This window comes from Scyliorhinus torazame, chromosome 6, assembly GCF_047496885.1.
Source record: "Scyliorhinus torazame isolate Kashiwa2021f chromosome 6, sScyTor2.1, whole genome shotgun sequence".
NCBI classification, from domain to species: domain Eukaryota; kingdom Metazoa; phylum Chordata; class Chondrichthyes; order Carcharhiniformes; family Scyliorhinidae; genus Scyliorhinus; species Scyliorhinus torazame.
The window spans coordinates 105168063-105195057 of NC_092712.1; the positions used below are offsets into that span (position 1 = coordinate 105168063).

Below are 26995 nucleotides of genomic sequence, written 5' to 3' on the forward strand. Positions count from 1 at the left end.
TGGACATGGGTTATTATTGGAACCCCACAGGGAGCTTTGTCCTGACTGCTACTCATGAGCCAAATGAAGTTGTTGGCTGTACTGCCCACAAAACTACAGATGACATTAAAAAAATGTCAGTGATTTTGAAGAAATGTTATTAGGAATCTTGATGAGAAAAATAGGTCCGGGGCCACAAAAAATGCTTCATTGTCTTGAGATGATTTGGGCCAGCTGGTTTTTCCTGTCTTATATTATCTTATTTTTTTTGTACATCTTCCTCTTTTTTTGATGCCAAAGCACTTTTCCTCAGCTTGAGTGCCAAGGTGAAGTTTCATTTTCAACAAAATCTGTAGTTTAGCTGTGCAGCATTGCGATTATGAAGAATCAGTGTGCCTGATCTTCTGATCAGCAGTGATCCTGCTGACTGTGACAATCATTGTACACAAAACGGTAAGAGGGCATTTAGCCGGGACCTCTGATCCTGTCTGGGACACTGAAGCCTTGGTGCAGATGTCCATGGGCAGGCAGGCAAAGAGGAGCACTGCAGAGGGCATGACTCCTTTTTACAAGATCAGCTTCTGTATTTAGTGTCATAATATACACCAGTATATCATGGTGCAGACACACACACACTGATGGACACACAGCAAGACCAATCAACACACACAACACCGCAGCCAATCACCAGTTAGAGCACACTCACTATATAGTCAGAGGGCATCAGAGATCCCGCTCATTCGGGATGCAGCCTCTCAGAAGGACAGAGCTTACAGCTTACAGCACAGATCTTCACCATGTGCTGAGTGCATAGACTGGTTAGGACAGGCATAGGTCTTTAGTTTAACCTAACATCGTGTTAACCCACAGTGAAAGTATGTTCAACAGTTTCTAGCTTAATAAAATAGTGTTGTACTATTTTAAGTGTTGGTGGCCAGTATGTGTTCTATGGATCCAGAGCACCCCAACACATCATGGTACCAGTAGTTGAGGGATGTTAGAACTTCTTAGACCTATCTGCAAGTGATCTACCTTCTACCAGTATACAGCCATCCTGAAAAATGGACAGCGTCCGCCCGCCGCCGCCGCTCCGCATCACCGGTAACCCAGGGGCCAACTGGAAGATATTCAAACAACGCTTCCAGCTCTACCTTGAAGCCACAGACCGGGAAGCTGCCTCAGACACCAGGGAGATCGCTCTCTTCCTATCCACGGCCGGGGACCATGCCATCCACATTTTCAATTCTCTCACCTTTGCTGATGTGAAGATAAATCAAAATTCAAGACGGTCCTCCTTAAGTTTGACGGTCACTGTGACATCGAGGTGAATGAAAGTTTTGAGCGCTATGTATTCCAGCAGCGTTTGCAGGGTAAGGATGAACCTTTCCAGTCCTTTCTCACCCACCTCCGCATCTTTGCGCAGTCCTGTAATTACAGGTCCACCTCCGACTCCATGATACGCGACCAGATCGTTTTCGGTGTTCAGTCGGACCCCCTACGCCAGCAGCTCCTCAAGGTAAAGCAGCTCACCCTAGCGATTGCCATCCAGACTGCCACTAGTCGGTATTGCTACATCCAAGCGGCTGAAATGGCGCGGCAAGGTCCCCACGAGGCAGAACGGGTCCGAGCAATCGAGCAACTCCAGGGCTTCAGCCTGGATGAGTGCGGCCATTTCGCCCGCTTTTCGTGGACTCCCGCGCTTGTGTGCACCGAACGAGGGGACAGCGACGTTGACGAACTACGCAGGCGCAGCGAGCGTACTGATGCTACTACGTGCGGCAACTGTGGCTCTGCCCATTTAAAGCGTTGTCCTGCCAAATCCCGACGATGCCTGCAATGTGGCAAACTTGGCCACTATGCTGCTTTATGCACATCAGCTCAGCCTGCCAACACTCGTCGCTCCAGCCAGCCTCGCAGGAATGTCCGGGCCATTCAACCCACGGTCGCCGAGCCCAATTCGGACCTGCTACCCGATATTGACACCGAGGACCCGAAGGCGCCTTTTCGAGTCGGTATCATTACAAAAAACAGGGTGTCCCCGAAGCAAAGAATCCAGCCTCTACTGGTATACAGCATCGATCCGGACAATGAGTGGTGTGCCACCCTTACGGTCAACCGGTCCCAAATACGATTCCGCCTGGACACCGGTGCCTCCGCCAATCTCTTTGCGCGGTCTGACCTCCAAAGCCTTTGGGTCAAACCAGCCATCCTGCCATCAGCCTGCCAGCTATTAGATTATAATGGCAATGCCATTGCTGCCAGTGGCTCATGCCAACTTGAATTGACGCACAGGTCACGCAAAGCCATCCTTCCCTTTGAAATCGTGGGCTCCCCGAAAGCCTCCCTGCTTGGCGCGCAGGCATGCAAACTGTTGAATCTAGTTCAGAGAGTTCACTCTCTCTCTCCTGCTGACGCATCTGCCTTTCAGGACACCAACTTCAGGGCGCAGCTCAACGCCATTATCAACCAGTATCACGACGTCTTCGAGGGCATGGGCACGCTCCCGTACACCTACAAGATTTTATTAAAACCAAATGCCACGCCTGAGGTGCACGCACCTCGCAGGGTACCAGCACCCCTTAAGGAACGCTTCAAACAGCAGCTGCAGGACCTCCAGGACCAAGGAGTGATTTCCAAAGTCACGGAACCGACCGACTGGGTCAGTCCCATGGTATGTGTAAAAAAGCCTTCCGGCGAATTGAGACTGCATTGATCCCAAGGATCTCAATCGCAATATTATGAGAGAGCACTATCCAATTCCCAAGTGCGAAGAGCTCACATGTGAGATGGCTCATGCCAAGCTCTTTACCAAACTCAACGCCTCAAAAGGATTCTGGCAAATCCAGCTCGATGAATCCAGCAGGAAACTCTGCACGTTTAACACCCACTTTAGAAGATATTGTTACAACAGGATGCCGTTTGGGATCATCTCTGCATCAGAAGTGTTCCATAGGATTATGGAACAAATGATGGAAGGTATTGAAGGTGTTCGCGTCTATGTCGATGACATAATCATCTGGTCTACCACCCCGCAGGAGCATGTTAGTCGCCTCCAGCGCCTATTCAGGCGTATACATGAGCATGGCCTCTGCCTCAACAGGGCCAAATGCTCTTTTGGTCAGACAGAACTTAAGTTCCTCGGGGACCACATCTCCCAATTGGGTGTGCAGCTGGATGCGGACAAGGTAGCTGCCATCACCGCTATGAAAACACCAGAGGACAAGAAGGCGGTCCTCCGATTTCTGGGCATGGTGAATTATTTAGGGAAATTTATCCCTAACCTCGCCTCTCATACCACAGCTCTCAGGAACCTGGTCAGGAAGATGACAGACTTCCAATGGCTCCCTGCCCACGAGCGCGAATGGAGGGAACTCGAGGCAAAACTGACCATGGCCCGGTCTTAGCCTTCTTTGATCCAGCAAAGGAGATCAAAATTTTGACCGATGCCAGCCAATCCGGCATTGGGGCAGTGCTCCTTCAACGTGATGAGACCTCATCGTGGGCCCCCGTTGCATATGCATCGCGTGCGATGACCCCCACGGAGCAGCGCTACGCGCAGATAGAAAAGGAGTGCCTGGGCCTTCTGACAGGTGTTAAATTTCACGATTATGTCTACGGACTTCCTCAATTCACCGTCGAGACCAACCATCGCCCGCTGGTCAATATAATACAGACAGACTTGAACGACATGACGCCTCGCCTTCAGCGTATTCTTCTCAAGCTCCGGCGATACGACTTCCAGCTGGTATACACCCCAGGCAAGACCTCATCATTGCTGACGCTCTCTCCAGGTCAGTCAACACTCCATGTTACCCAGCGGGATTTGTCTGCCAGGCTGACGCCCATGTGGCATTCGCGGCTTCCAATTTACCTGCCTCGGATGAACGCCTCGTCCAAATTTGCCGCGAGCCGACGGCTGACCCCTTGCTACAGCATGTCATGCGCCACCTAATGGACGGGTGGCTCAAGGGCCAATGCCCTCAGTTCTATAACGTCAGAGATGATCTGGCGGTAGTAGACGGGGTTCTTCTAAAACTGGACCGTATTGTCATCCCGCATAGCATGCGCCAGCTTGTCCTGGAACAACTACACGAGGGCCACCTTGTCGTGGAAAAGTGCCGCCGACGGGCCCCGAGATGCGGTGTACTGACCCAGCATTAATGAGGACTGAGGACATAGCCGACACAGTGCTCAACTGCCCCACTTGTCAGCGCTTCCAGCCGGCCCAACTACATGAGACCCTGCAGCCCCATGAGTTGGTCATGTCGCCATGGACCAAAGTCGACATCGACCTGTTCCATCCGCTGGTTAGAGACTATGTCCTGATCGTGGAATACTTTTCGAATTACCCGGAGGTGATACGGTTGCTCGATCTCACCTCGTCTGCAGTCATTCGTGCATGTAAAGAAACCTTTGCTCGACACAGCATCCCACTCACGGTCATGTCGGACAATGGCCCAGCTTCACCAGCCAAGAATTGTCCAACTTTGCCAGGCTGTACAATTTTGCCCATGTGACGTCCAGTCCTCTGTACCCCCAATCCAACGGCAAAGCAGAGAAGGGAGTATATTACTGGGGCTGGTTTAGCACAGAGCTAAATCGCTGGCTTTGAAAGTAGACCAAGGCAAGCCAGCAGCATGGTTCAATTCCCGTCCCAGCCTCCCCGAACAGGCGCCGGAATGTGGCGACTAGGGGCTTTTCACAGTAACTTCATTTGAAGCCTACTTGTGACAATAAGCGATTTTCATTTAATATCGTCAACCGGCTCCTATGCAAGGCTGCCGATGCTGGGTCTGATTTCTACCTTGCCTTGCTGGCCAATTGTTCTGCCCCACTGTCCACTTGCCTGTCGCCAGCCCAATTACTCATGAGTCGCACCCTGAGGACGACGGTGCCGTCCATCCATGTCCCAGACCTCTACCACATTCCGGTCCTTCGCCGGATGCAACTGTCTCGTGCACAGCACAAGGCAGCTCATGACTCCCGTGCAGCTGATCTCCCTGCTCTGGCTCCAGATGACAACGTCCGCGTCCATCTTCCGGATGGTGGCTGGTCTGCAACCGCTGTTGTCCTTCGGCAGGTGGCTCCCCGCTCATTCCTGGTTCGTCTACCGGATGGTACTATTCTGCGCTGCAGTCGACGCGCCCTTCGTCTCGTTCCACGTGATCCTCCAGTGTCGCCTTGCCCTCCTGCTGACCATCCACGGACTATGCAGAGCTCCCTGTCACTCTGCCTCCCCCTGACTTTGACGCAATCCTGCCCGCACCTGAACCAGCGGCTCTCGACCCACCCTTGAGGCGGTCAACCAGAATTCGTCGCCCGCCTCCGAGGCTAAATTTATGAACATTTTGAATTTATGGACTCTTTGAATTGTTTCGTTGCTTTATTTGATCGTTTCCCTGGTTTATATATAGTGTTGATCTCATTACTCTTGTTACATTCTGCTTCTCTGCACCAGGCACCTTCCCATGTAAATAGCTTAGTTCTCATGTACGTAGTCCTGTAAATATGTCTTCGCACCCCACACGTAGTTAGAAACATTATCACCACACATTATTTATTGCCACAAACATACATTTTTTTATAAAAGGGGGGATGTCATAATACACACCAGTCTATCATGGTGCAAACACACACACTGATGGACACACAGCAAGACCAATCAACACACACAACACTGCAGCCAATCACCAGTTAGAGCACACTCACTATATAGACAGAGGGCATCAGAGATCCCGCTCATTCGGGATGCAGCCTCTCAGAAGGACAGAGCTTACAGCACAGATCTTCACCATGTGCTGAGTGCATAGACTGGTTAGGACAGGCATAGGTCTTTAGTTTAACCTAACATCGTGTTAACCCACAGTGAAAGTATGTTCAACAGTTTCTAGCTTAATAAAATAGTGTTGTACTATTTTAAGTGTTGGTGGCCTATATGTGTTCCACGGATCCAGAGCACCCAACACATCATTTAGGTAAGTTTTTTAAGGTATCAAAGGCTGGGGAATGAGTGGGTGGGTAGGTCTGGGATGTGTAGAGTGGGTGGTCTGTCTGGAGGTGTTGTGGTGGCAGGGGTAAGTGTTGGTAGATGGGTCATTGGGTGGGTGGTTAAGTCTGGGGTATTAATCGGGTTGGGTCAGGGGTGGGATGGGTAATGACATCGGCGGGGGGGGGGGGGGGGGTGGTGTGTGAGAGAGGTGGTGGGTTTGGTTTGCACTATTAATCACTGAGTTACACCAGAAATTAAACAGTGTAACAATTCTAGGGTAAGTAGCGTATATCTAAGTCTCAGACACCGATAGTAGTGTAAGAGTCATTCACGTAGTGTCCCAGGGAGCACAAATGAACCTGTTGGAAGTTTAAACTTTCCAGGCAATTACAGCGCCTGTGCACACATCAGGATTTTTGATGGGTCTGGACATGTACCAGCATCTTTGAGTTCAGTGTGACACCACACCTGTTCTGAAATTTGAACACAAGTTGGCCATTTTACCTGGACAGATTTTCCCAAAGAAAACAATTCATCGTGCTCCATTCTTTGTTCTTAAACCCTTATATTTTTAACATGGCTTGTATTTATGAATTTTATATTTAATTTTCAGTTACTACCATGAGGCCTGAAATTGGAAAGTTAATGTACAGAGATTACAAACAGGTAAGCACTGTTCATATGCCATATTAAGTTTTATTATAAATTTTTTGATGTATTAGAAAGTACTAAACTGAACTTGTCAGAATTAAAGCAAATAATGGCCAGGCACCACTAAAATTCTCTCAGGGGATGGGTACCAGTACTTTGGGCTGTACTAAAGGTTCCAAACTCTGTATTGACCATTCAAATTTCATGCCCCTGGGGGCAGAAGACGTTACTATTGATCAGAAGCTTAATTGGACCTACCATTATCAACACTATGACATAAGACCAAGCTGCTAGGTATTCTGCAGAGTTGCTCACCTAAATGTCTCCCTCCTGTCTATAAGGCTTAAGTCAGGGGTCTTTATCTGAAAAGGAAGATCGTGTAAGGTTACAGAGAGAAGGCAGGGGAATGTCCCCAAGGAACTGCTCATTCCATAATCCCATAAAACATAAGCGCAGAATTAGGTCATTCGGCCCATGGAATCTGCTCCACCATTCAATCATGGCAGATATATTTCTCATTCCCATTCTCCTGCCTTCTCTTCCCATAACCCCTGATCCCCTTATTAATCAAGAACCCATCTTCTCTGTATTAAAGACACTCAGTGATTTGACCTCCTCAGCTTTATGCGGCAAAGAGTTCCACAGATTCACCACCCTCTGGCTGAAGAAATTCCTCCTCATCTCAGTTTTAAAAGATCGCCACTTCAGTCTGAGGCTGTGGCCTCGAGTTCTAGGTTTTCCTTCTAGTGGAAACATCCTCTCCACATCCACTCTATCCAGGCCTCTCAGAATCCTGTAAGTTTCAATAAGATCCCCCCTCATCCTTCTAAACTCAAACGAGTACAGACCCAGAGTCCTCAACCGCTCTTCATATGGTAATCTCGTAATTCCAGGGATCATTCTTGTGAACCTCCTCTGGACTCTTTCCAAGGCCTTCCTTTGATACGGTCCTAAACTGCTCACAATACTCCAAATGGGGTCTGAACGCCTCGGAAGTACATCCCTGCTCTTGTATTCTAGCCTTCTTGACATGAATGCTAACATTGCATTTGCCTTCATAACTGCTGACTGAACCTGCACATTAACCTTATAAATATTTTTATTAGGGGCTGGTTTAGCACAGTGGGCTAAATAGCTGGCTTGTAATGCAGAACAAGGCCAGCAGCGCGGGTTCAATTCCCGTACCAGCCTCCCCGAACAGGCCGGAATGTGGCGACTAGGGGCTTTTCACAGTAACTTCATTGAAGCCTACTTGTAACAATAAGTGATTATTATTATTATTATTATTATTGTTATTAAGGCATTTATAAATAAACATCAAACACAACCAAAACCAAGACCAAAAAGAGAACAGGAGGTCAAATCATAACTAAATAAGTAGCCAACAACCACAACCCGCCTTCCTTACCATGTCCCCCCAGCCTCTCTGCCTCCACCGTTTCTTATTAATCCCAGAAACCCTCTCCCTCCAACCCCCCCCTCCTGGCTGATGTAGCTGTCCTGGAAGAAGTCAATAAACGGTTTCCATCTCTGGGCAAAACCCTTCCATCGATTCCCTCAAGGCAAACTTAATTTTCTCCTGCCTAAGGAAATCCACGAGGTCGCTCACCCATCCCCCCTGTTTCGGCGGCTCTATGTCCCTCCACCACAACAGGATCCATCTCCGGATTACCAGAGAGGCAAAGGCCAGAACGCTGGCCTCTCTCGCCCCCCGGGTCTTCCGACACTCCAGATAGTGCCAATTCTGGATTCAGGACCATCTTCACCCTCTGTACTTCCAACATCACGTCAGAGAACCCCTGCCAAAACCCCTCCAGTTTCTTAAAGGTCCAAAACATGTGGACATGGTTCTCAGCCCCCCCCCCCCCCCCCAAGGCACATTGCCCACACTTATCCTCCACCCCCTCAAAGAACCTACTCATTCTGGCCACCGTCATATGCGCCCTGTGGACTACTTTAAATTGAATGAGACTCAGCCTGATGCACAAAGTGGAAGTATTCATCCTCCTCAGAGTCTCCTCCCATAATCCAGTCTCCAACTCTCCACCCAGCTCCTCTTCCCACTTCCGCTTAACTACTCCTATCGGGGCACCCTCCAAATCCATTAATTATTTATAAATCTCTGATACCTTGCCCTCACCACCTTATCCTGCAACCCCAGGGGCGGCAGATCAGGAAAGGACGGCATCTGTTTTCTCACACAGTTTTGCACCTGCCGCCAACCCTGGAGCCTCGCGACCAGCTCCCCATCCCCTCCAGAACAAACCTCTGATTCCCACAGATTGGAGCCCAAACTGAGGCCCCCTCTAGCCTCAAATGCTGTCGCCATTGTCCCCACACTCTCAGGGCCACCACCACCACCAGACTTATGGAGTACCTGGCTGGCGAGAACAGCAGAGGCGCAGTCAAAAGTGCCCCCAGGCTAGTGCCCTTACACAAGGCTGCCTCCATCTGCTCCCATTCCGACCCCTCCCTAAACTCACTCGATTCGTTCTTACACTCGCCTGATACAACAACCGGATCCAGTCTACAAACCCCTACCCAAACCTGAACCGCTCCAATACCTCCCACAAATACTCCCACTCTACCTGATCAAAGGCCTTCTCCGCATCCATTGCGACTGCCACCTCCACATTCCGTCCCTCCGAGGGCATCATTTTAACAGACGCCTGATGTTAGCCGACATATGTCTCCCTTTACAAACCGCGTTCTGGTTCCTCCCCCATCACCCCGGCGCACAGTCCTCAATCTGCGAAGCCAAAATCTTAGCCAACAACTTGGCATCTACATTCAATAGTGATATTGGGCAGTGGGACCCACACTGCTGCGGGTCCTTATCTTTCTTCAGGATCGGAGATATTGAGGCCTGCGATAATGTGGGGTAGGGGGAGCTCACCCTTCTCCCTCGCCTCATTAAATGCCCTTAGCAGCAGGGGCCCCAAGTCTCCCAAAAACCTTTTATAAAATTCTACTGGGAAACCATCTGGGTCCGGGGCCTTCCCTGCCTGCATTGCCCCCATGCTGTCCGTCACCTTCACCAGTCTAATGGGTACTCCCAGCCCCTCCACCAAGCCATGCTCCACCCTGGGGAATTCCAGCCCGTGCAGAAAATACCGTATTCCCTCTGCCCGGTCGAGGGTTCTGATTCATAAAGCCTCCTGTAGAACTCCTCAAATATCCATTCACCCCCACCGGGTCCAATACCACTCCACCTGTGGCGTCCTTCACTCTATCAACCTCCCTCGCCGCCTCTTGCTTCCTGAGCTGGTGGGCCAACATCCTACTAGCCTTCTCCCCGTACTCATACACTGCCCTCTGCAACTGCCCCACTGCCTTCCTTGTGGACACCAGCCTGAACTCCATCTGGAGCTTCTGCCACTCATTCAGCAATCCCACCTCCGGGCCCTCCGAATACCTCCTACCCATCTCTAAAATCTTGTCCTCCAACCTTGCCATCTCTGCTCGCTCCTCCTTCTCCTTGCGCACCCGAATCGATATAAACTCTCCCTTAATCACTGCTTTGAGCGCCTCCCACGGTGTGGCGGCCGAGACCTCATCTGTGTCGTTTAGTTCCACGTACCCCCGGATGGTGGACCTCACCCACTCACAAACCTCCTCCTCTGCTAATAATCTTACATCCAGCCTCCGCTACGGGCGCTGCCCCCCCCCCCCATATTCACTCGCACGCCCACCCAATGCGTCGCGTGGTTTGAGATCACGTTCGGCGAGTATCCAGAGTCCACCACCCCCACCAACAACGACAAAAAATCAATCCACGAGTAAACACTGTGCACATGGGAGAAGTATGAAAACTCCTTCACCCTCGGCCTCCCGAACCTCCACTTGTCCACTCCTCCCATGCGCTCCATAAACCCCTTCAGCTCCCTTGTCACCGCTGATACTCTCCTCGACCTCGGACTCGACCGTGTGAAAGTTCCCATCATCAGCCGGTGCGAGTCCAGGTCTGGGATCTTACCCAATACTCGCCTCATGAGCGCCATATCATCCCAATTTGGGGCATGAACATTTACCAGGACCACTAGTATCCCCTCCCAACTTCCCACCTACCATCATGACCCCACCCCCCCACCCCCCCCCCCCCCCACCCCCACCAAATCCACTACTATATTCCCCACCTCAAACGCCATACGTTTATTGACCAGCACCGCCACCCCACGCATCTTCATATCTAACCCCCAAATGGATGCCCTACCCACCCTTTCCTTAGCCTTGTCTGATCCCCGATCTTCAAATCTGTTTCTTGTAAAAAGGTCACATCCGCCTTTAAACTCTTCAGATGCGTGAAAACAGCGACTGTTTGACTGGCCCATTCAGCCCCCTCACGTTCCATGTGACCAGCCTGGCCGAGGGCCCCACCCCCACCTCCCCCCTCCCCGCCGATCAACATACTTCTTCTTAGGCCAGCCCTCCGCCCGTGCCATGCGACCCTCCAGGCCCATCCCCGGATGTCCACCGTCACCACACCCTCCCATATAACACCACAGCAACAACATCTTTGTCAGCAGCTCGCCCCTTCCCCTAAACAAAACAACAACCCCATCTCCCTCTACTTCACTAACTACCTGCTCACCTTCCACTGTGCTCCTGTTAACTAGCCCATCCGGCTAGCTTGGCAGCCCCCGCCCAAGGCATCTAAACCTCCTACCCCCCAATGATTTCACCCCCCCCCCCCCCCCCCCCCCCCCCCCCCCCCCCCCCACCCACGCACCTCGCAACCAACAGTGCAACAAGAAAGCACAAAATTTGTACTCGCCCCCATCGCATCGAAACATCTCCGAGGCGAAAAGTTCCCCAACCACCAACAGAAACAAAAGATGCAGGGATTACCAAAAAACGGGGGGAAAAAGAACATTCATTTTCACACCCCCTTCCACAGTTCAATTTCCTCCTTCACCTGTCAGTCCATTGTCTCTCAAAAACTGCATCGCCTCCTCTGGCATTCCAAACTACTGCTCTCTGTTGTTAAAGGTCACCCAGAGGCAAGCCAGGGACAACATTCCGAACTTCACCCCCTTTTTAAAGAAGGCAACCTTCACCCGATTAAACCCGGCCCTCTTTACCAGATCCGAGTCCAGGTCCTGATACACTTGCAGTTCACTCCCCTCCCAGGTGCATCTCCTCATCTGCCTCGCCCATCTCAGAATCTTTTCTTGTCCAGGAACCGGTGAAGACGCACCACCATTGCCCTTGGTGGCTCGTTTGCCAGCGGCCTCCTTATCAGTGCCCTGCATGCTCGGTCGACCTCCAGGGGCCGGTCAAAGGTCCCTTCTCCCAACAGATTTTCCAGCATTCTGGCCACATTCGTGGCAGCGTCCATTCCCTCGATGCCTTCAGGCATCCCTGCAATTCTCAAGTTTTGCCTGCGGGAGCGGTTCTCAAGGTCCTCTAACTTCTCCTGCAGCCGCTTCTGGGTCTCCCGCATTGCTCCTACCACTATCTTAAGCGGGAGAATAGGGTTAAGAAGGTCATGTAATGCTGGTCGGAAGCAACAGGAGAGCTCCTATGCCACTGCTTAGTCAGTGGACTGGTCCACATTCAAGAACTCAGCAGCCAAGCTAAACGGATATGCCACCACCGTCACAGACTTCATCAGAAAGTGCAGATGATTGCGTGTTAAAGAAGAACCAAACAAAGTGCCTCAACAACTAATGTCCAGTGACCTTGGCACCTATCGTTATGAAGTGCTTCGAAAGGTTGGTCATGCGACACATCAACTCCGTACTCCCAAAATGCCTTGATCCACTGCAATTCGCATACAGCCACAACCGGCCCACAGCACATGCCATTTCCCTGGAGCATCTCAACAACACGGTCTGCTAAGTCAGACTCCTATTCATTGACTACAGCTCCGCCTTCAACTCCATAATCCCAGCCAAACTCATATCAAAATTAGGACTTGGCTTCTCCCTCTGCAACTGAATCCTTGACCTCCTGACCCATACATCACAATCAGTAAGGATAAACAACATTTCCTCCACGTCAGTCCTCAATACCGGGGTCCCGCAAGGCTGCGTACTTAGCCCCTACTGTACTTCCTATACACACATAACTGAGGGGCAAAGTGTGGCTCCAACTCCATCTACAAGTTTGCTGACGACATGGTTGGATCTCGAATGGTGAGGAGTCAGAGTTCAGGAGGAAGATAGAGAACCTAGTGGCGTAGTGTAATGATACCAATCTCAACCTCAACATCAGCAAAACTAAGTAGCTGGTCAAGCAAAGTATCGTACACACTCCTGTCTGCATCAATGGTGCTGAGGTGGAGATGGTTGACGTCTTCAAATTCCTAGCTGTGCGCATCACTAACAATCTCTCCTGGTCCACCCACGTCAACACTACGGCCAAGAAAACATAACTGCACCTATACCTCCTCAGGAAACTAAGGAAATTCGGCATGTCCACATTGACTCTTACCAACTTTTACAGATGCACCATAGAAAGCATCCTATCTGGCTGCATCACAGCCTGGCATGACAACTGCTCGGCCCAAGACCGTAAGAAACTACAGAGGGTCATGAACACAGTCCCATCCATTGACTCTGTCTACACATCCCACTGCCTTGGGAAGGCGGGCAGCATAATCAAAGACCCCTCCCACCCAGGTTATTCTCTCTTCCAATCTCTTCCATCGGGCAGTAGATACAAAAGTCTGAGAACACGCACTAACCGGTTCAAAAACAGCTTCTTCCCCGCTGTTACCAGGCTTCTGAATGACTCTTTTATGACTGAACTGATCTCTCCACACATCATTTCTACTGAATTGTACTACACTCCCTATGCTTCACCCGATGTCTGTGTTTATGTATTTATATTGTGTATTTATGTGTGTCCTATGTTTTTTCATGTATGGAATGATTTGTCTGGACTGTACACAGAACAATACTTTTCACTGTACCTCAGTGCATGTGACAAATCACATCCAAATCTTACCAATGACCGAAGTCAGGCTAACCGGTCTATAATTTCCCATCTTCTGCCTCCCTCCCTTCTTAAACACTGGTATTACATTAGCCATTTTCCAGTTCTCTGGGACCCTCCCTGCCTCCATTGATTCCTGAAAGATCACCACCAATGCCTCCCATAATATCTCCTCAGTTATCTCTTTTAGAACCCTGGAGTGTAGTCCATCCGGTCCAGGTGACTTATCCACCTTCAAACCTTTCAGTTTCCCCAGAATCTTCTCCTTAGTAATGGTCACTACACTCACCTCTGCTCCCTGATTCTCCTGAAGTTCTGGTATCCCACTGGTGTCTTCCACTGTGAATACTGATGCAAGGTAACTATTCAGTTCCTCTGCCATTTCGTTGATTCCTATTACTGCTTCTCCAGCCTCATTTTCCAGTGGTCCAATGTCTATTCTTGCTTCACTCTTACCGTTTATAAATTGAAAAAATCTCTTACTATCTTCTTTTATATTACTAGCTAGCTTAGACTCATACTTCATCTTCTCCCTGCTGCTCTCTTTGGTTGTTTCTAAATATGGCGGTCAATATGGTCGCCTTCCTTAATTCTAATTATGTTTGCTTTAGAGTCGCCAGGTATCTTTCGATACTGCCACAAGGTTCAAACCCGAATACTGATCAAAGAGTCGGTACACCAGTTAGTTAGTTCAAAGACAATACTATTTATTTACACACACAGCAATACCTACTCATGCACGAAATACTACAGACTATACTATCACTACTGCTAAAGCCTATACTTAGCTTCGGGCGCCCATTCAGATAGAGGAACAATGGCCGTTGTTCGGTTCTGAGGCTGCTGGGGTCGAAGTGGTAGAGGGGAACAGCTAAGGTCGTCCGTCTGGTAGCGAGCGTTGACCTTGGACCTACTTGCTTCTGGTGTAGCTGGTGGAAGGGTCTCTCCGCTTTGAGAGCCGATTCCAAGAGAGCAATTCTCTCTTGGAGCCTTCTTATCCCCGAAGGGGGCTTCGCGTGCTTTTGGGGGGCCTTGAACTTGGCCCCAATCAATTGGGCCATTTCTTGATCATTCGCATTGATCCTGACCAATAAAGGGGTGGGTGCCCTGTGGCTGGACGTGTCCTAGGTGCACTTAAATTCTATGATTCTGAAATCCCTTCTGTATACACAAAATGCACCCTTTCTTTCATCATCACTGGATCAACACCCTCTTATTACCCACCAGAACCACCATTGTGCAATAACAAAGATTGAAGTGGTTCAAGAAGGCTAACCACCAATTGTGCATGGCCACTAGCAATGGCCAGTGACTGTGGCCTTCCCAGTGTCAACCACACCATGAGAAGTCATTTTTTAAGCTTATTTTTGAGTGCTAGTGGCAGGGCCTGATTTTATTCAATTGCCTAACTGTTACTGCATTGTTGAAAAGGAATAGATAAATGCACGGTTTATTATTTGGAAAAACGTCAGTTGCATGTGGGGTCACAGACAGATCTTTATCACTGCATAGCTTGTGTATTTTTGAATTGGTGTTAAATTAGGGCTTGATCTTGCAAACTTGCTATGCAAGCAAATTTCCTGAAATCTGTGTAAATTGTCGTGTATTTTGTTGTGACAGGTGTCGGTAGCTGATTTGCCAGGTTTGATTGAAGGTGCACACTTAAATAAAGGGATGGGTCACAAGTTTCTGAAACATGTGGAGAGGACAAAGCAGCTTATTTTTGTGGTCAGTAAGAAAAATATTTTCCTTTTTATATTTTGAATAGTTTTAGTGTATAATTCTACATCCAAATAAATTGGTTAACACTGCTTTGTTCCATTTAAACCTTTAAGAATATTCAAATATTAAAGTATTCATAACTGGAATTCCTTTTTAATATATTTTTATTTGACAGATTTTCACCATTTTCACAATAAAAAAACAACCCCAACCAAACAAAACAAAAAAAACCCACAAACACCCCCCCCTCCACCCCCCCTCAACAATCAATGGTAACCAACTCACCAAAGTATATGATGAACAAACCCCAACAATTGTAGAACTGCTCCTTCATCCCACTCAGCTCAAACTTCACCTTCTCCAGGGTCAAAAACTCCAGCAGGTTCCCCCGCCACGCCAAGGCACAGGTTGGAGAAGCTGACCTCCATCCCTACAAGACCTGCCTACGAGTGATCAGCGAGCGAAGGCTAAGACATCTGCCCCTGCACCCGCCAGCAGCTTGGGCCAGTCTGACACCCTGAACATGGCTCCGCACCCACATGCAAGACCCCTGAGCTTCTACTGAACACTGTCCTTCAAAGCCTTTCCAGCTTTGGGCAGGACCAAAATCTATGAACATGGTTTGTGGGACTCCTCCCACATCGCTCACAGACATCCTCCACCCCCTCGAAAAGCCGGCTCATCCTTGACTTTGTGAGGTGTGCCCTGTACATTCCCTTTGGCTGTCGCAGCCCCAACCTCGCACATGAAGTTGAGGCATTCACCCTCTGCAGCCCCTCACACCACAGTCCCTCTTCCAGTGCCCCCCAGCTCCTCCCGTAGATCGCCGAAACGATCCCCGTCTCCAACTCCCCTGCTGACAGTACTGCCTCCAACATCGAGGAGGCCGGCGCTACCGGGAAGGTCAGGAAAACCTTCCGCACAAAGTGCCGCACCTGCCTGTACCTAAACCTTGTATTCTTGTGCTCAACTTTCCTTAAGACTAAAGATATTAATCCTTTCTGAATTACTATCTCCTCTACCTTCTTAAGCAATTGGCTACTCTAAGGTCTCCTATCCCTTAGACTCCCTTGCTGATACCAGATGGGAACTAATCTATTTCAAACTATATTTCAAGTTATTATAGGATCCCAAATCTACAAGGACGAATTTTAACTCACTTACCACTCAATGTCCTTTAATTGTCTGGATCTGTTGACGATGTATAAGTGAGTCTTTTGGGTAAACCACTATTTCAGGTTTAGATTTGAAATAAAACTTATTTTTATTTGCTTTTACAAAATCTTAACAAATTACTTTGTATTTAAAGATCTCTTTTAGTTGATCAGACTTCAAGAGCTTTCTTTAACAATTCTTCTTCTGTCTTGATAGCTTGTGGTTATTCTTATTCTTGGTCTTCCAGCGTCTTCTGTGAGCCACCCAGACCACCAACTGCGCGACGCCCCCACGTGCAATTAAACCCCACATATTCCTCGATCACTTTCCCAATTTCTCCCCTCCACCACCACACTCCTGTTCACTAGCCAACCTTCGTTGGCTAGTGCGGAGTGCCCTGTCCAGGCCCCCTTCCTCCCAAACCCCTCCCCCGTAACCCAGTCCCAGAAAAACAAAGCAAACCATTGGAATACATCACCCAAAAAACAGCCATGGCCCAAAGCCCAATATACTTGTAACCAACTATAAACAAAGGTGATCTACCCTCCCATTCAACCAACCCAAAGCTTAGACGTTCTCCCCCAACAAATACAAAACAAGGAACAACAAAAAAAGAGAGATAAAGACAAAGCACTGTCCCCATCCCCTCAGTCCAAGTCTTAATTAATCCCAGTCCCATCTCTTATTTCAGTCAATCCTTCGGTCTTAACGAACGCCTCCACCGTATCGAAGTAGAAATCCCTCGAGTTGTGTGTCACCCTCATCTTCGCTGGGTAGACCACTCCAAGCCTCACGCCACTGCTGTACAGTGCCACCTTCACCCATCTGAAGGCCGCCCATCTTCTCACCAGATCCACAGTCAAACCTTGGTATATTTGAATGCCAACGCCTTCCCACTTCACCTCTCGCCTTTGCTTCGCCCAACTCAGGACCTTCTCCTTAACGTGAAAATTATGAAAGCAAATTACAACTGGCTTGGTGGCTCATTTGCTTTTAACTTCAGCCTGAGCGACCGATAAGCCCTGTCCAACTCGTATTGGGAGGGTTCTTCCTCCTCTGCCACCAGCTCTGCCAGCATCTTCGTAAAGTCCTTGGTCGGCCAAGGGCCTGCCATTCCCTCAGGCAGGCCTACGATACACAGATTTTGCCACCTTGACCTGTTGTCCTGGTCCTCCACCTTGGCTTTGAGCCCTTTGTTAGACTCTGCCACCATCCGCAGCTCCTCACCCATTGAGGTGAACTGCTTACTGTGCTGCGACAGAGCCTCCTCCACCCCCTTCAACATCTGTCCTTGCTCCCGTACCTCGGCTGATGTCTTCGGCACTGCCGCGTTCACCGTGGCAATCGCCTCCCCTGCCCACTCCTCCATCACAGCCATTGTCTCCCTACGTAACTCCTCCACGTGCTTGGTGAACTGCCTCTCGAATTGTCCGGCCATCACCTCGGTCAGAGTTTCCACTGTGAGGAGAGCGGTCCCGCCCAGCAATCCAGCCTCCGCCATCTTTCTTCCCGCCGGACTGACCAACTCACTCGACGGCAGACGTTCGCTCGCCCCCTTCTTTCCAGTGCCCCTTTTCTGGGTCTCCTAGCTTCCTGCACCAGCTCATTGAAAAACCGCCCTGAAACCGCGTACTAAAGTTTAAAAACGAGAGCCATGAGCAGGAGCCACCTAACATGTTACCTCCACCGACATGCCATCACCAGAAGTCCCATATCTTGCATTTTATAGAAAAACTTCATACAGAAAAGACATACAAAAAAACTACTGCAGTACAAGTTATGTGTTTTGTTCATAACTGACAACTTTTCTCTTCTTGCCCCCAGAAAGCCAAAGTGATATGCATGTTTAACACAATGAGATTAATTCTCCGTCCTGGGATGCCCGAAGCGTGTTTCTCGGTGGGACGGAGAATCGAAAAATCAGGATCAGTGCTGGGCGTCGGCAGGCTCCAATCCGAATGTGAGGTTCACGCCCACGCACCAGTGGGAGGATGTAAATGAATGCAAATGGTCCTTAATGATCTATTTGCATCCATTTAGCGGGCCCGAATCCACACCCTCTGTGATTCTCAGGTCTCACCAAACATAAGCCTGACATGGTGGACTTCACGATGGACCCCTACAGGGACCTCCTCCATACCTAGAACCAAAGCTAAACTGCATGACTTCAAATTTATAAAATGATACTATTGAGCAGTAAGCTGAGCAAACACCATGATTAAAGGTTAGGTGTTATATGAAAGACTAAAACCCATCTGTTTTGAAGCCAGGGTACATTTCCAGCTCTATCTGTGGCAGTTTAGATACAGCTTGTGAAAGTAGTTATTTCTAAACATGTTGGAAATGGTGTCACATCAGGGTACCACTGTTCGAGCACTGATGAAAATGCTTAAATCACATAACTTATTTACCCATTTATCCTTCATTCTCCCTTCTCACTTGAAAATGTTTATTCTTTGTAGAATACTGTGCCACAGCCGCTATTAGTATGCAGTGCAAGGGACTAGTCTTCATGTTTGAGCTTAGCCTAATGAAGGCAGGCCTGAAGGCTTATGTAACAGGGGTCACATGATAACTAGTTACAGGCTGCCTCTTATGACTGCATATGTGCCGGATCTGCCATCTTGGGTCTAGACAGCCGAGTGGACTGGTTGTATAAGTTTACAGTAACCAGCTCCTGTTTTAGGGAAGGCTAACATGTTACACTATCAAAAGTCAAAATTTGACTTTGTACTAACTGCATATTTGACTTCTAGGCAATTGCCTGATCTGAATATTGTCATGTGAGAGTACCTTTAAGACATGGATGTTTAAGCAATGTATCTTTAAGAAAACAGTGATGTCAGAGACTGGGTGGAGCTGAGCAGTTCAGCCATTTTGAAGTTTCGGTTTTGAAAAGTGTCTGGCTGGTTTTGCTGAGAGCAGTTTAAAAGTGCCTGGCTGTTTTGCTGTGAGCTGCTTAAAAGGAGAAAGCCAGTTTGAGACAGCAGCTTGAGAAGTTCTGGTTTGCTGTGAGTTGCTTGAAGGGAGAAAGCTTGGGTGTGTCTGTGTGTTTCCAGAGAGCTGCAGGAAGGAAAGCAAGGTGCTGGAGCTGAAGTCAACCAAGCCGATATATCTTTGCCACCCAACAGAAAATATATATTAACTGACTGGTGTGTTACTGTTTCGAAGGTTTGAAGCCTTTTGGATGTTTGAAGGAACATTTTGAGGGATTATTTAGTGGTGTATTATTTTCAGGGTTACCTTTGAAGTAAGGGGTGTTAAGGGATCCAATGTTTATTTAAAAGGTTAAGTTGAGTTCATAGAGTAAATATTGTTTTGTGTTTAAAAACCACGTGTCCATAATTGTAATCTCACACCTGGGGAACAAGCCGTGTGCTGGAAAAGCAACAATCCATTAAAGGGAGAGGTTGGTTGAACTCCATGATACATTTTGGGGTTCTGAAAACGCCTCGCCCATAACAATATCCTAACTTTGATAGTTAATATTATGGAAAGTAATTTCTCTTCATCATAAACTTATGTTCTTTAGCAGTGGTCACCACTTTTGGTTGAAAGATAAACAATAACATCTTGTACATCAGATGCACCATCTTTTTTCAAGTGTGAACCTTCCAGAAGTTCAATTTTACATGGACAGAAATAACGTTTGTGTACAATTCTAATTCCATTCCTTTTTGGATTATTATTTGGAGGTGGATGTGACGGGATTTCAGCTTTCAAATAAAACACCTTCAAGATCAGCTTTTGAAGCTATACAGTTATTAACAAAGGTAAGCCAGTCTTTTGTTGTAAGATAGCCTTAGTTAATTTAGAAAATAACACTAATTTAGAAAATATAACTAGAGTGAGGTGTGCGTGCATTTGAGATGTTTGTTGATCTTTCTGTTTATATATAATATATATATGTGTATATATATATATATTGTATCCTGGTATATACAAAGTGAGTTATTTGCTGGCTGTGTCTGGGAACCATTTCACTGCAAAATTTCATCTGTCCCAAGTTCCTTGTGTTAGACAACTACCATTTTCTCTCTAATGCCAGCCTCAACCAACCTTTCTGGATTTTACTTATTCCCTGCCTTTTATGGTCCTCTCTGGCCATGTTCCTTTGCAGAAGTGACTCTGCACCTTGCTTTCTGACTCTGGCAACTGCTCCAAAATGGTCCACTCCTGGTATCAATGCCAGGGAGTGGAAACCTTGACATTTTGAGTTTCTGCACAATTTAGTATGGGGACAAGCATGAATGATTGTGGGGGTGGGAACCAAATTGGGTGGAGGGGGGGCATTAATCATCAAAGTATGTGTTTGTAAGTGACCAAGCACTATTTGTCCTCTGTGGTGTGGAATTCATAGTTGGGCAAAAGTGAGATTATTACACCTTTCACGGCATCATATTTCGGATACCAGAGAGAGGAGAGAAACTGCGTTAGCAGCCATTTCTACAAAACACAACTTTACCTCGCCTTCCTTTTCAGCCTTCCATAGGGAGAGCTCGCTCTGCATCATTCTGGTCCACTCCTCAGTCACCCCCAACACTGCCTCTCCTTCACATGACACGTTTCCATGCAGGAGTTTCAATACCTTCCCATTTACTTCCTCTCTTCTCAACATCCAAGGCCCCAAATACTCCTTCCAGGTGAAAGAACAAATGACTCATACTTTACCCCCCAAAAAGAACGTAAAGAAAACTTTGATTGGGAAACCTAATATTGTGTATTTACCAGAAACTAGGAATTCCAATCACTGAGCATTAAGTTTTTACATCTTGCTTTTTGTGCTGTTGTTTTCAGTTTATGAAACATGACTCCAGGTTGGTGTGTTGCCTCCCTGGTGCCAGAGTCCAGGATGTCACTGAACGGCTGCATGGTATCCTGAATGGGAGGGTGATAAGGCAGAGGTCATGGTATATGTTGGTTCCAGCGACATAGATTGATAGAGGGATGAGGTCTTGCATCAAGAATTCAGGGAGCTAGACAATAGACTTAAAAGCTGAACCTCTCAGGCTGTAATCTCTGGATTACTCCCAGTGTAACATGCCAGCAATTACGAAAATAGGAGAATAGCGCAGATGAATGCGTGGCTTAAGGGTTGGTGCAGGAGGGAGGGTTTTAGATTCCTGGATCAATGGGACCGTTTTTGGGGAAGGTGGGACCTGTACAAGCGGGACGGTCTACATCTGAACCAGAGTAGGACTAACATCCTTGCCAGCGGGTTTGCTAGCACTGTTGGGAGGAGTTTAAACTAATTTAGCAGAGGGAGGAGACACAGACTGTTAGCAGAATAGCACAGTACAGAAAAGCAATCAAGTCAGAAGGAATAAGAACAGAAGAACTAGGAGCAGGAGTAGGCCAGCTGGCCCTTCGAGCCTGCTCCACCATTCAATGAGATCATGGCTGATCTTTTGTGGACTCAGCTCCACTTTCCGGCCCGAACACCATAACCCTTAATCCCTTTATTCTTCAAAAAAACTATCTATCTTTATCTTAAAAACATTTGGGTGAAGAAGTTCCTCCTAAACTCAGTCCTAAATCTATTTCACCTTATTTTGAGGCTATGCCCCCTAGTTCTGCTTTCACCCGCCAGTGGAAACAACCTGCCCGCATCTATCCTATCTATTCCCTTCATAATCTTATATGTTTCTATAAGATCCCCCCCTCATCCTTCTAAATTCCAACGAGTACAGTCCCAGTCTACTCAACCTCTCCTTGTAATCCAACCCCTTCAGCTCTGGGATTAACCTAGTGAATCTCCTCTGCACACCCTCCAGTGCCAGTACATCCTTTCTCAAGTAAGGTGACCAAAACTGAACACAATACTCCAGGTGTGGCCTCACTAACACCTTATACAATTTCAGCATAACCTCCCTAGTCTTAAACTCCATCCCTCTAGCAAATTCCATTTGCCTTCTTAATCACCTGTTGCACCTGTAAACCAACTTTGTGCGACTCATGCACTAGCACACCCAGGTCTCTCTGCACAGCAGCATGTTTTAATATTTTATCATTTAAATAATAATCCCTTTTGCTGTTATTCCTACCAAAATGGATAACCTCACATTTGTCAACATTGTATTCTGCTTTGGATACTTGTGGGGGGGGGGGACTTACCAGGGGTAAGCCATGGGGTACGGGCCTCTGGCACGGAGTCTGTCCCTGTTGCTCAGAAGGGAAGGGGGGAGAGGAGCAGAGCATTAGTAATTGGGGACTCTATAGTCAGGGGCACAGATAGGAGATTTTGTGGGAGCGTGAGAGACTCACGTTTGGTATGTTGCCTCCCAGGTGCAAGGGTACGTGATGTCTCGGATCGTGTTTTCCGGGTCCTTAGGGGGGAGGGGGAGCAGCCCCAAGTCGTGGTCCACATTGGCACCAACGACATAGGTAGGAAAGGGGACAAGGATGTCAGGCAGGCTTTCAGGGAGCTAGGATGGAAGCTCAGAACTAGAACAAACAGAGTTGTTATCTCTGGGTTGTTGCCCGTGCCACGTGATAGATGAGGAATAGGGAGAGAGAGCATTTAAACACGTGGCTACAGGGATGGTGCAGGCGGGAGGGTTTCAGATTTTTGGATAACTGGGGCTCTTTCTGGGGAAGGTGGGACCTCTACAGACAGGATGGTCTACATCTGAACCTGAGGGGCACAAATATCCTGGGGGGGAGATTTGTTAGTGCTCTTTGGGGGGGTTTAAACTAATGCAGCAGGGGCATGGGAACCTGGATTGTAGTTTTAGGGTAAGGGAGAATGAGAGTATAGAGGTCAGGAGCACAGATTTGACGTCGCAGGAGGGGGCCAGCGTTCAGGTAGGTGGTTTGAAGTGTGTCTACTTCAATGCCAGGAGTATACGAAACAAGGTAGGGGAACTGGCAGCGTGGGTTGGTACCTGGGACTTCGATGTTGTGGCCATTTCGGAGACATGGATAGAGCAGGGACAGGAATGGATGTTGCAGGTTCCGGGGTTTAGGTGTTTTAGTAAGCTCAGAGAAGGAGGCAAAAGAGGGGGAGGTGTGGCGCTGCTAGTCAAGAGCAGTATTACGGTGGCGGAGAGGATGCTAGATGGGGACTCTTCTTCCGAGGTAGTATTGGCTGAAGTTAGAAACAGGAAAGGAGAGGTCACCCTGTTGGGAGTTTTTTATAGGCCTCCTAATAGTTCTAGGGATGTAGAGGAAAGGATGGCGAAGATGATTCTGGATATGAGCGAAAGTAACAGGGTAGTTATTATGGGAGACTTTAACTTTCCAAATATTGACTGGAAAATATATAGTTCGAGTACAATAGATGGGTCGTTTTTTGTACAGTGTGTGCAGGAGGGTTTCCTGAAACAATATGTTGACAGGCCAACAAGAGGCGAGGCCACGTTGGATTTGGTTTTGGGTAATGAACCAGGCCAGGTGTTGGATTTGGAGGTAGGAGAGCACTTTGGGGACAGTGACCACAATTCGGTGACGTTTACGTTAATGATGGAAAGGGATAAGTATACACCGCAGGGCAAGAGTTATAGCTGGGGGAAGGGCAATTATGATGCCATTAGACGTGACTTGGGGGGGATAAGGTGGAGAAGTAGGCTGCAAGTGTTGGGCACACTGGATAAGTGGGGCTTGTTCAAGGATCAGCTACTGCGTGTTCTTGATAAGTATGTACCGGTCAGACAGGGAGGAAGGCGTCGAGCGAGGGAACCGTGGTTTACCAAGGAAGTGGAATCTCTTGTTAAGAGGAAGAAGAAGGCCTATGTGAAGATGAAGTGTGAAGTTTCGGTTGGGGCGATGGATAGTTACAAGGTAGCGAGGAAGGATCTAAAGAGAGAGCTAAGACGAGCAAGGAGGGGACATGAGAAGTATTTGGCAGGAAGGATCAAGGAAAACCCAAAAGCTTTCTATAGGTATGTCAGGAATAAGCGAATGACTAGGGAAAGAGTAGGACCAGTCAAGGACAGGGATGGGAAATTGTGTGTGGAGTCTGAAGAGATAGGCGAGATACTAAATGAATATTTTTCGTCAGTATTCACTCAGGAAAAAGATAATGTTGTGGAGGAGAATGCTGAGCCCCAGGCTAATAGAATAGATGGCATTGAGGTACGTAGGGAAGAAGTGTTGGCAATTCTGGACAGGCTGAAAATAGATAGGTCCCCGGGACCTGATGGGATTTATCCTAGGATTCTATGGGAGGCCAGGGAAGAGATTGCTGGACCTTTGGCTTTGATTTTTATGTCATCATTGGCTACAGGAATAGTGCCAGAGGACTGGAGGACAGCAAATGTGGTCCCTTTGTTCAAAAAGGGGAGCAGAGACAACCCCGGCAACTATAGACCGGTGAGCCTCACGTCTGTAGTGGGTAAAGTCTTGGAGGGGATTATAAGGGACAAGATTTATAATCATCTAGATAGGAATAATATGATCAGGGATAGTCAGCATGGCTTTGTGAAGGGTAGGTCATGCCTCACAAACCTTATTGAGTTCTTTGAGAAGGTGACTGAACAGGTAGACGAGGGTAGAGCAGTTGATGTGGTGTATATGGATTTCAGCAAAGCGTTTGATAAGGTTCCCCACGGTAGGCTATTGCAAAAAATACGGAGGCTGGGGATTGAGGGTGATTTAGAGATGTGGATCAGAAATTGGCTAGCTGAAAGAAGACAGAGGGTGGTGGTTGATGGGAAATGTTCAGAATGGAGTACAGTCACAAGTGGAGTACCACAAGGATCTGTTCTGGGGCCGTTGCTGTTTGTCATTTTTATCAATGACCTAGAGGAAGGCGCAGAAGGGTGGGTGAGTAAATTTGCAGACGATACTAAAGTCGGTGGTGTTGTCGATAGTGTGGAAGGATGTAGCAGGTTACAGAGGGATATAGATAAGCTGCAGAGCTGGGCTGAGAGGTGGCAAATGGAGTTTAATGTAGAGAAGTGTGAGGTGATTCACTTTGGAAGGAATAACAGGAATGCGGAATATTTGGCTAATGGTAAAGTTCTTGAAAGTGTGGATGAGCAGAGGGATCTAGGTGTCCATGTACATAGATCCCTGAAAGTTGCCACCCAGGTTGATAGGGTTGTGAAGAAGGCCTATGGAGTGTTGGCCTTTATTGGTAGAGGGATTGAGTTCCGGAGTCGGGAGGTCATGTTGCAGCTGTACAGAACTCTGGTCCGGCCGCATTTGGAGTATTGCGTACAGTTCTGGTCACCGCATTATAGGAAGGACGTGGAGGCTTTGGAGCGGGTGCAGAGGAGATTTACCAGGATGTTGCCTGGTATGGAGGGAAAATCTTATGAGGAAAGGCTGACGGACTTGAGGTTGTTTTCGTTGGAGAGAAGAAGGTTAAGAGGAGACTTAATAGAGGCATACAAAATGATCAGGGGGTTGGATAGGGTGGACAGTGAGAGCCTTCTCCCGCGGATGGATATGGCTGGCACGAGGGGACATAACTTTAAACTGAGGGGTAATAGATATAGGACAGAGGTCAGAGGTAGGTTCTTTACGCAAAGAGTAGTGAGGCCGTGGAATGCCCTACCTGCTACAGTAGTGAACTCGCCAACATTGAGGGCATTTAAAAGTTTATTGGATAAACATATGGATGATAATGGCATAGTGTAGGTTAGATGGCTTTTGTTTCGGTGCAACATCGTGGGCCGAAGGGCCTGTACTGCGCTGTATTGTTCTATGTTCTATGTATTCCATCTGCCAGACCCCAGCCCATTCACTTATGCAGCAACCTTTTGTGTGGCACCTTGTCAAAGGCTTTCTGGAAATCCAGATATATCACATCCATTGGCTCCCCGTTATCTACCGCACTGTTAATGTCCTCAAGAAATTCCACTAAATTAGTTAGGCACGACCTGCCCTTTATGAACCCATGCTGCGTCTGCCCAATGGGACAATTTCCATCCAGATGCCTCGCTATTTCTTCCTTGATGATAGATTCCAGCATCTTCCCTACTACCGAAGTTAAGCTCACTGGCCTATAATTACCCGCTTTCTGCCTACCTCCTTTTTTAAACAGTGGTGTCTCGTTTGCTCATTTCCAATCCGCCGGGACCACCCCAGAGTCTAGTGAATTCTGGTAAATTATCACTAGTGCATTTGCAATTTCCCTAGCCATCTCTTTTAGCACTCTGGGATGCATTCCATCAGGTCCAGGAGACCTGTCTACCTTTAGCCCCATTAGCTTGCCCATCACTACCTCCTTGGTGATAACAATCCTCTCAAGGTCCTCACCTGTCATAGCCTCATTTCCATCAGTCACTGGCATGTTATTTGTGTCTTCCACTGTGAAGACTGACCCAAAAAACCTGTTCAGTTCCTCAGCCATTTCCTCATCTCCCATTATAAAATCTCCCTTCTCATCCTCTAAAGGACCAATATTTACCTTAGCCACTCTTTTATGTTTTATATATTTGTAGAAACTTTTACTATCTGTTTTTATATTCTGAGCAAGTTTACTCTCATAATCTATCTTACTCTTCTTTATAGCTTTTTTAGTAGCTTTCTGTTGCCCCCTAAAGATTTCCCAGTCCTCTAGTCTCCCACTGATCTTTGCTACTTTGTATGTTTTTTCCTTCAATTTGATACTCT

The 26995-nt window shown here is 47.9% G+C and overlaps 1 protein-coding gene across 1 annotated transcript in view; it reads left to right on the forward strand.

Moving 5' to 3' along the window:
- The window catches only part of gtpbp10 (GTP-binding protein 10 (putative)), a 90125-nt gene that overhangs the window by 52686 nt on the left and 10444 nt on the right, over positions 1-26995 (forward strand). Inside the window, exons 6-8 of the mRNA XM_072508630.1 lie at positions 6582-6634; positions 15179-15286; positions 20131-20208. Of these exons, the coding sequence (XP_072364731.1) occupies positions 6582-6634; positions 15179-15286; positions 20131-20208 (239 nt within the window). The remainder of the gene's footprint in view (positions 1-6581; positions 6635-15178; positions 15287-20130; positions 20209-26995) is intronic.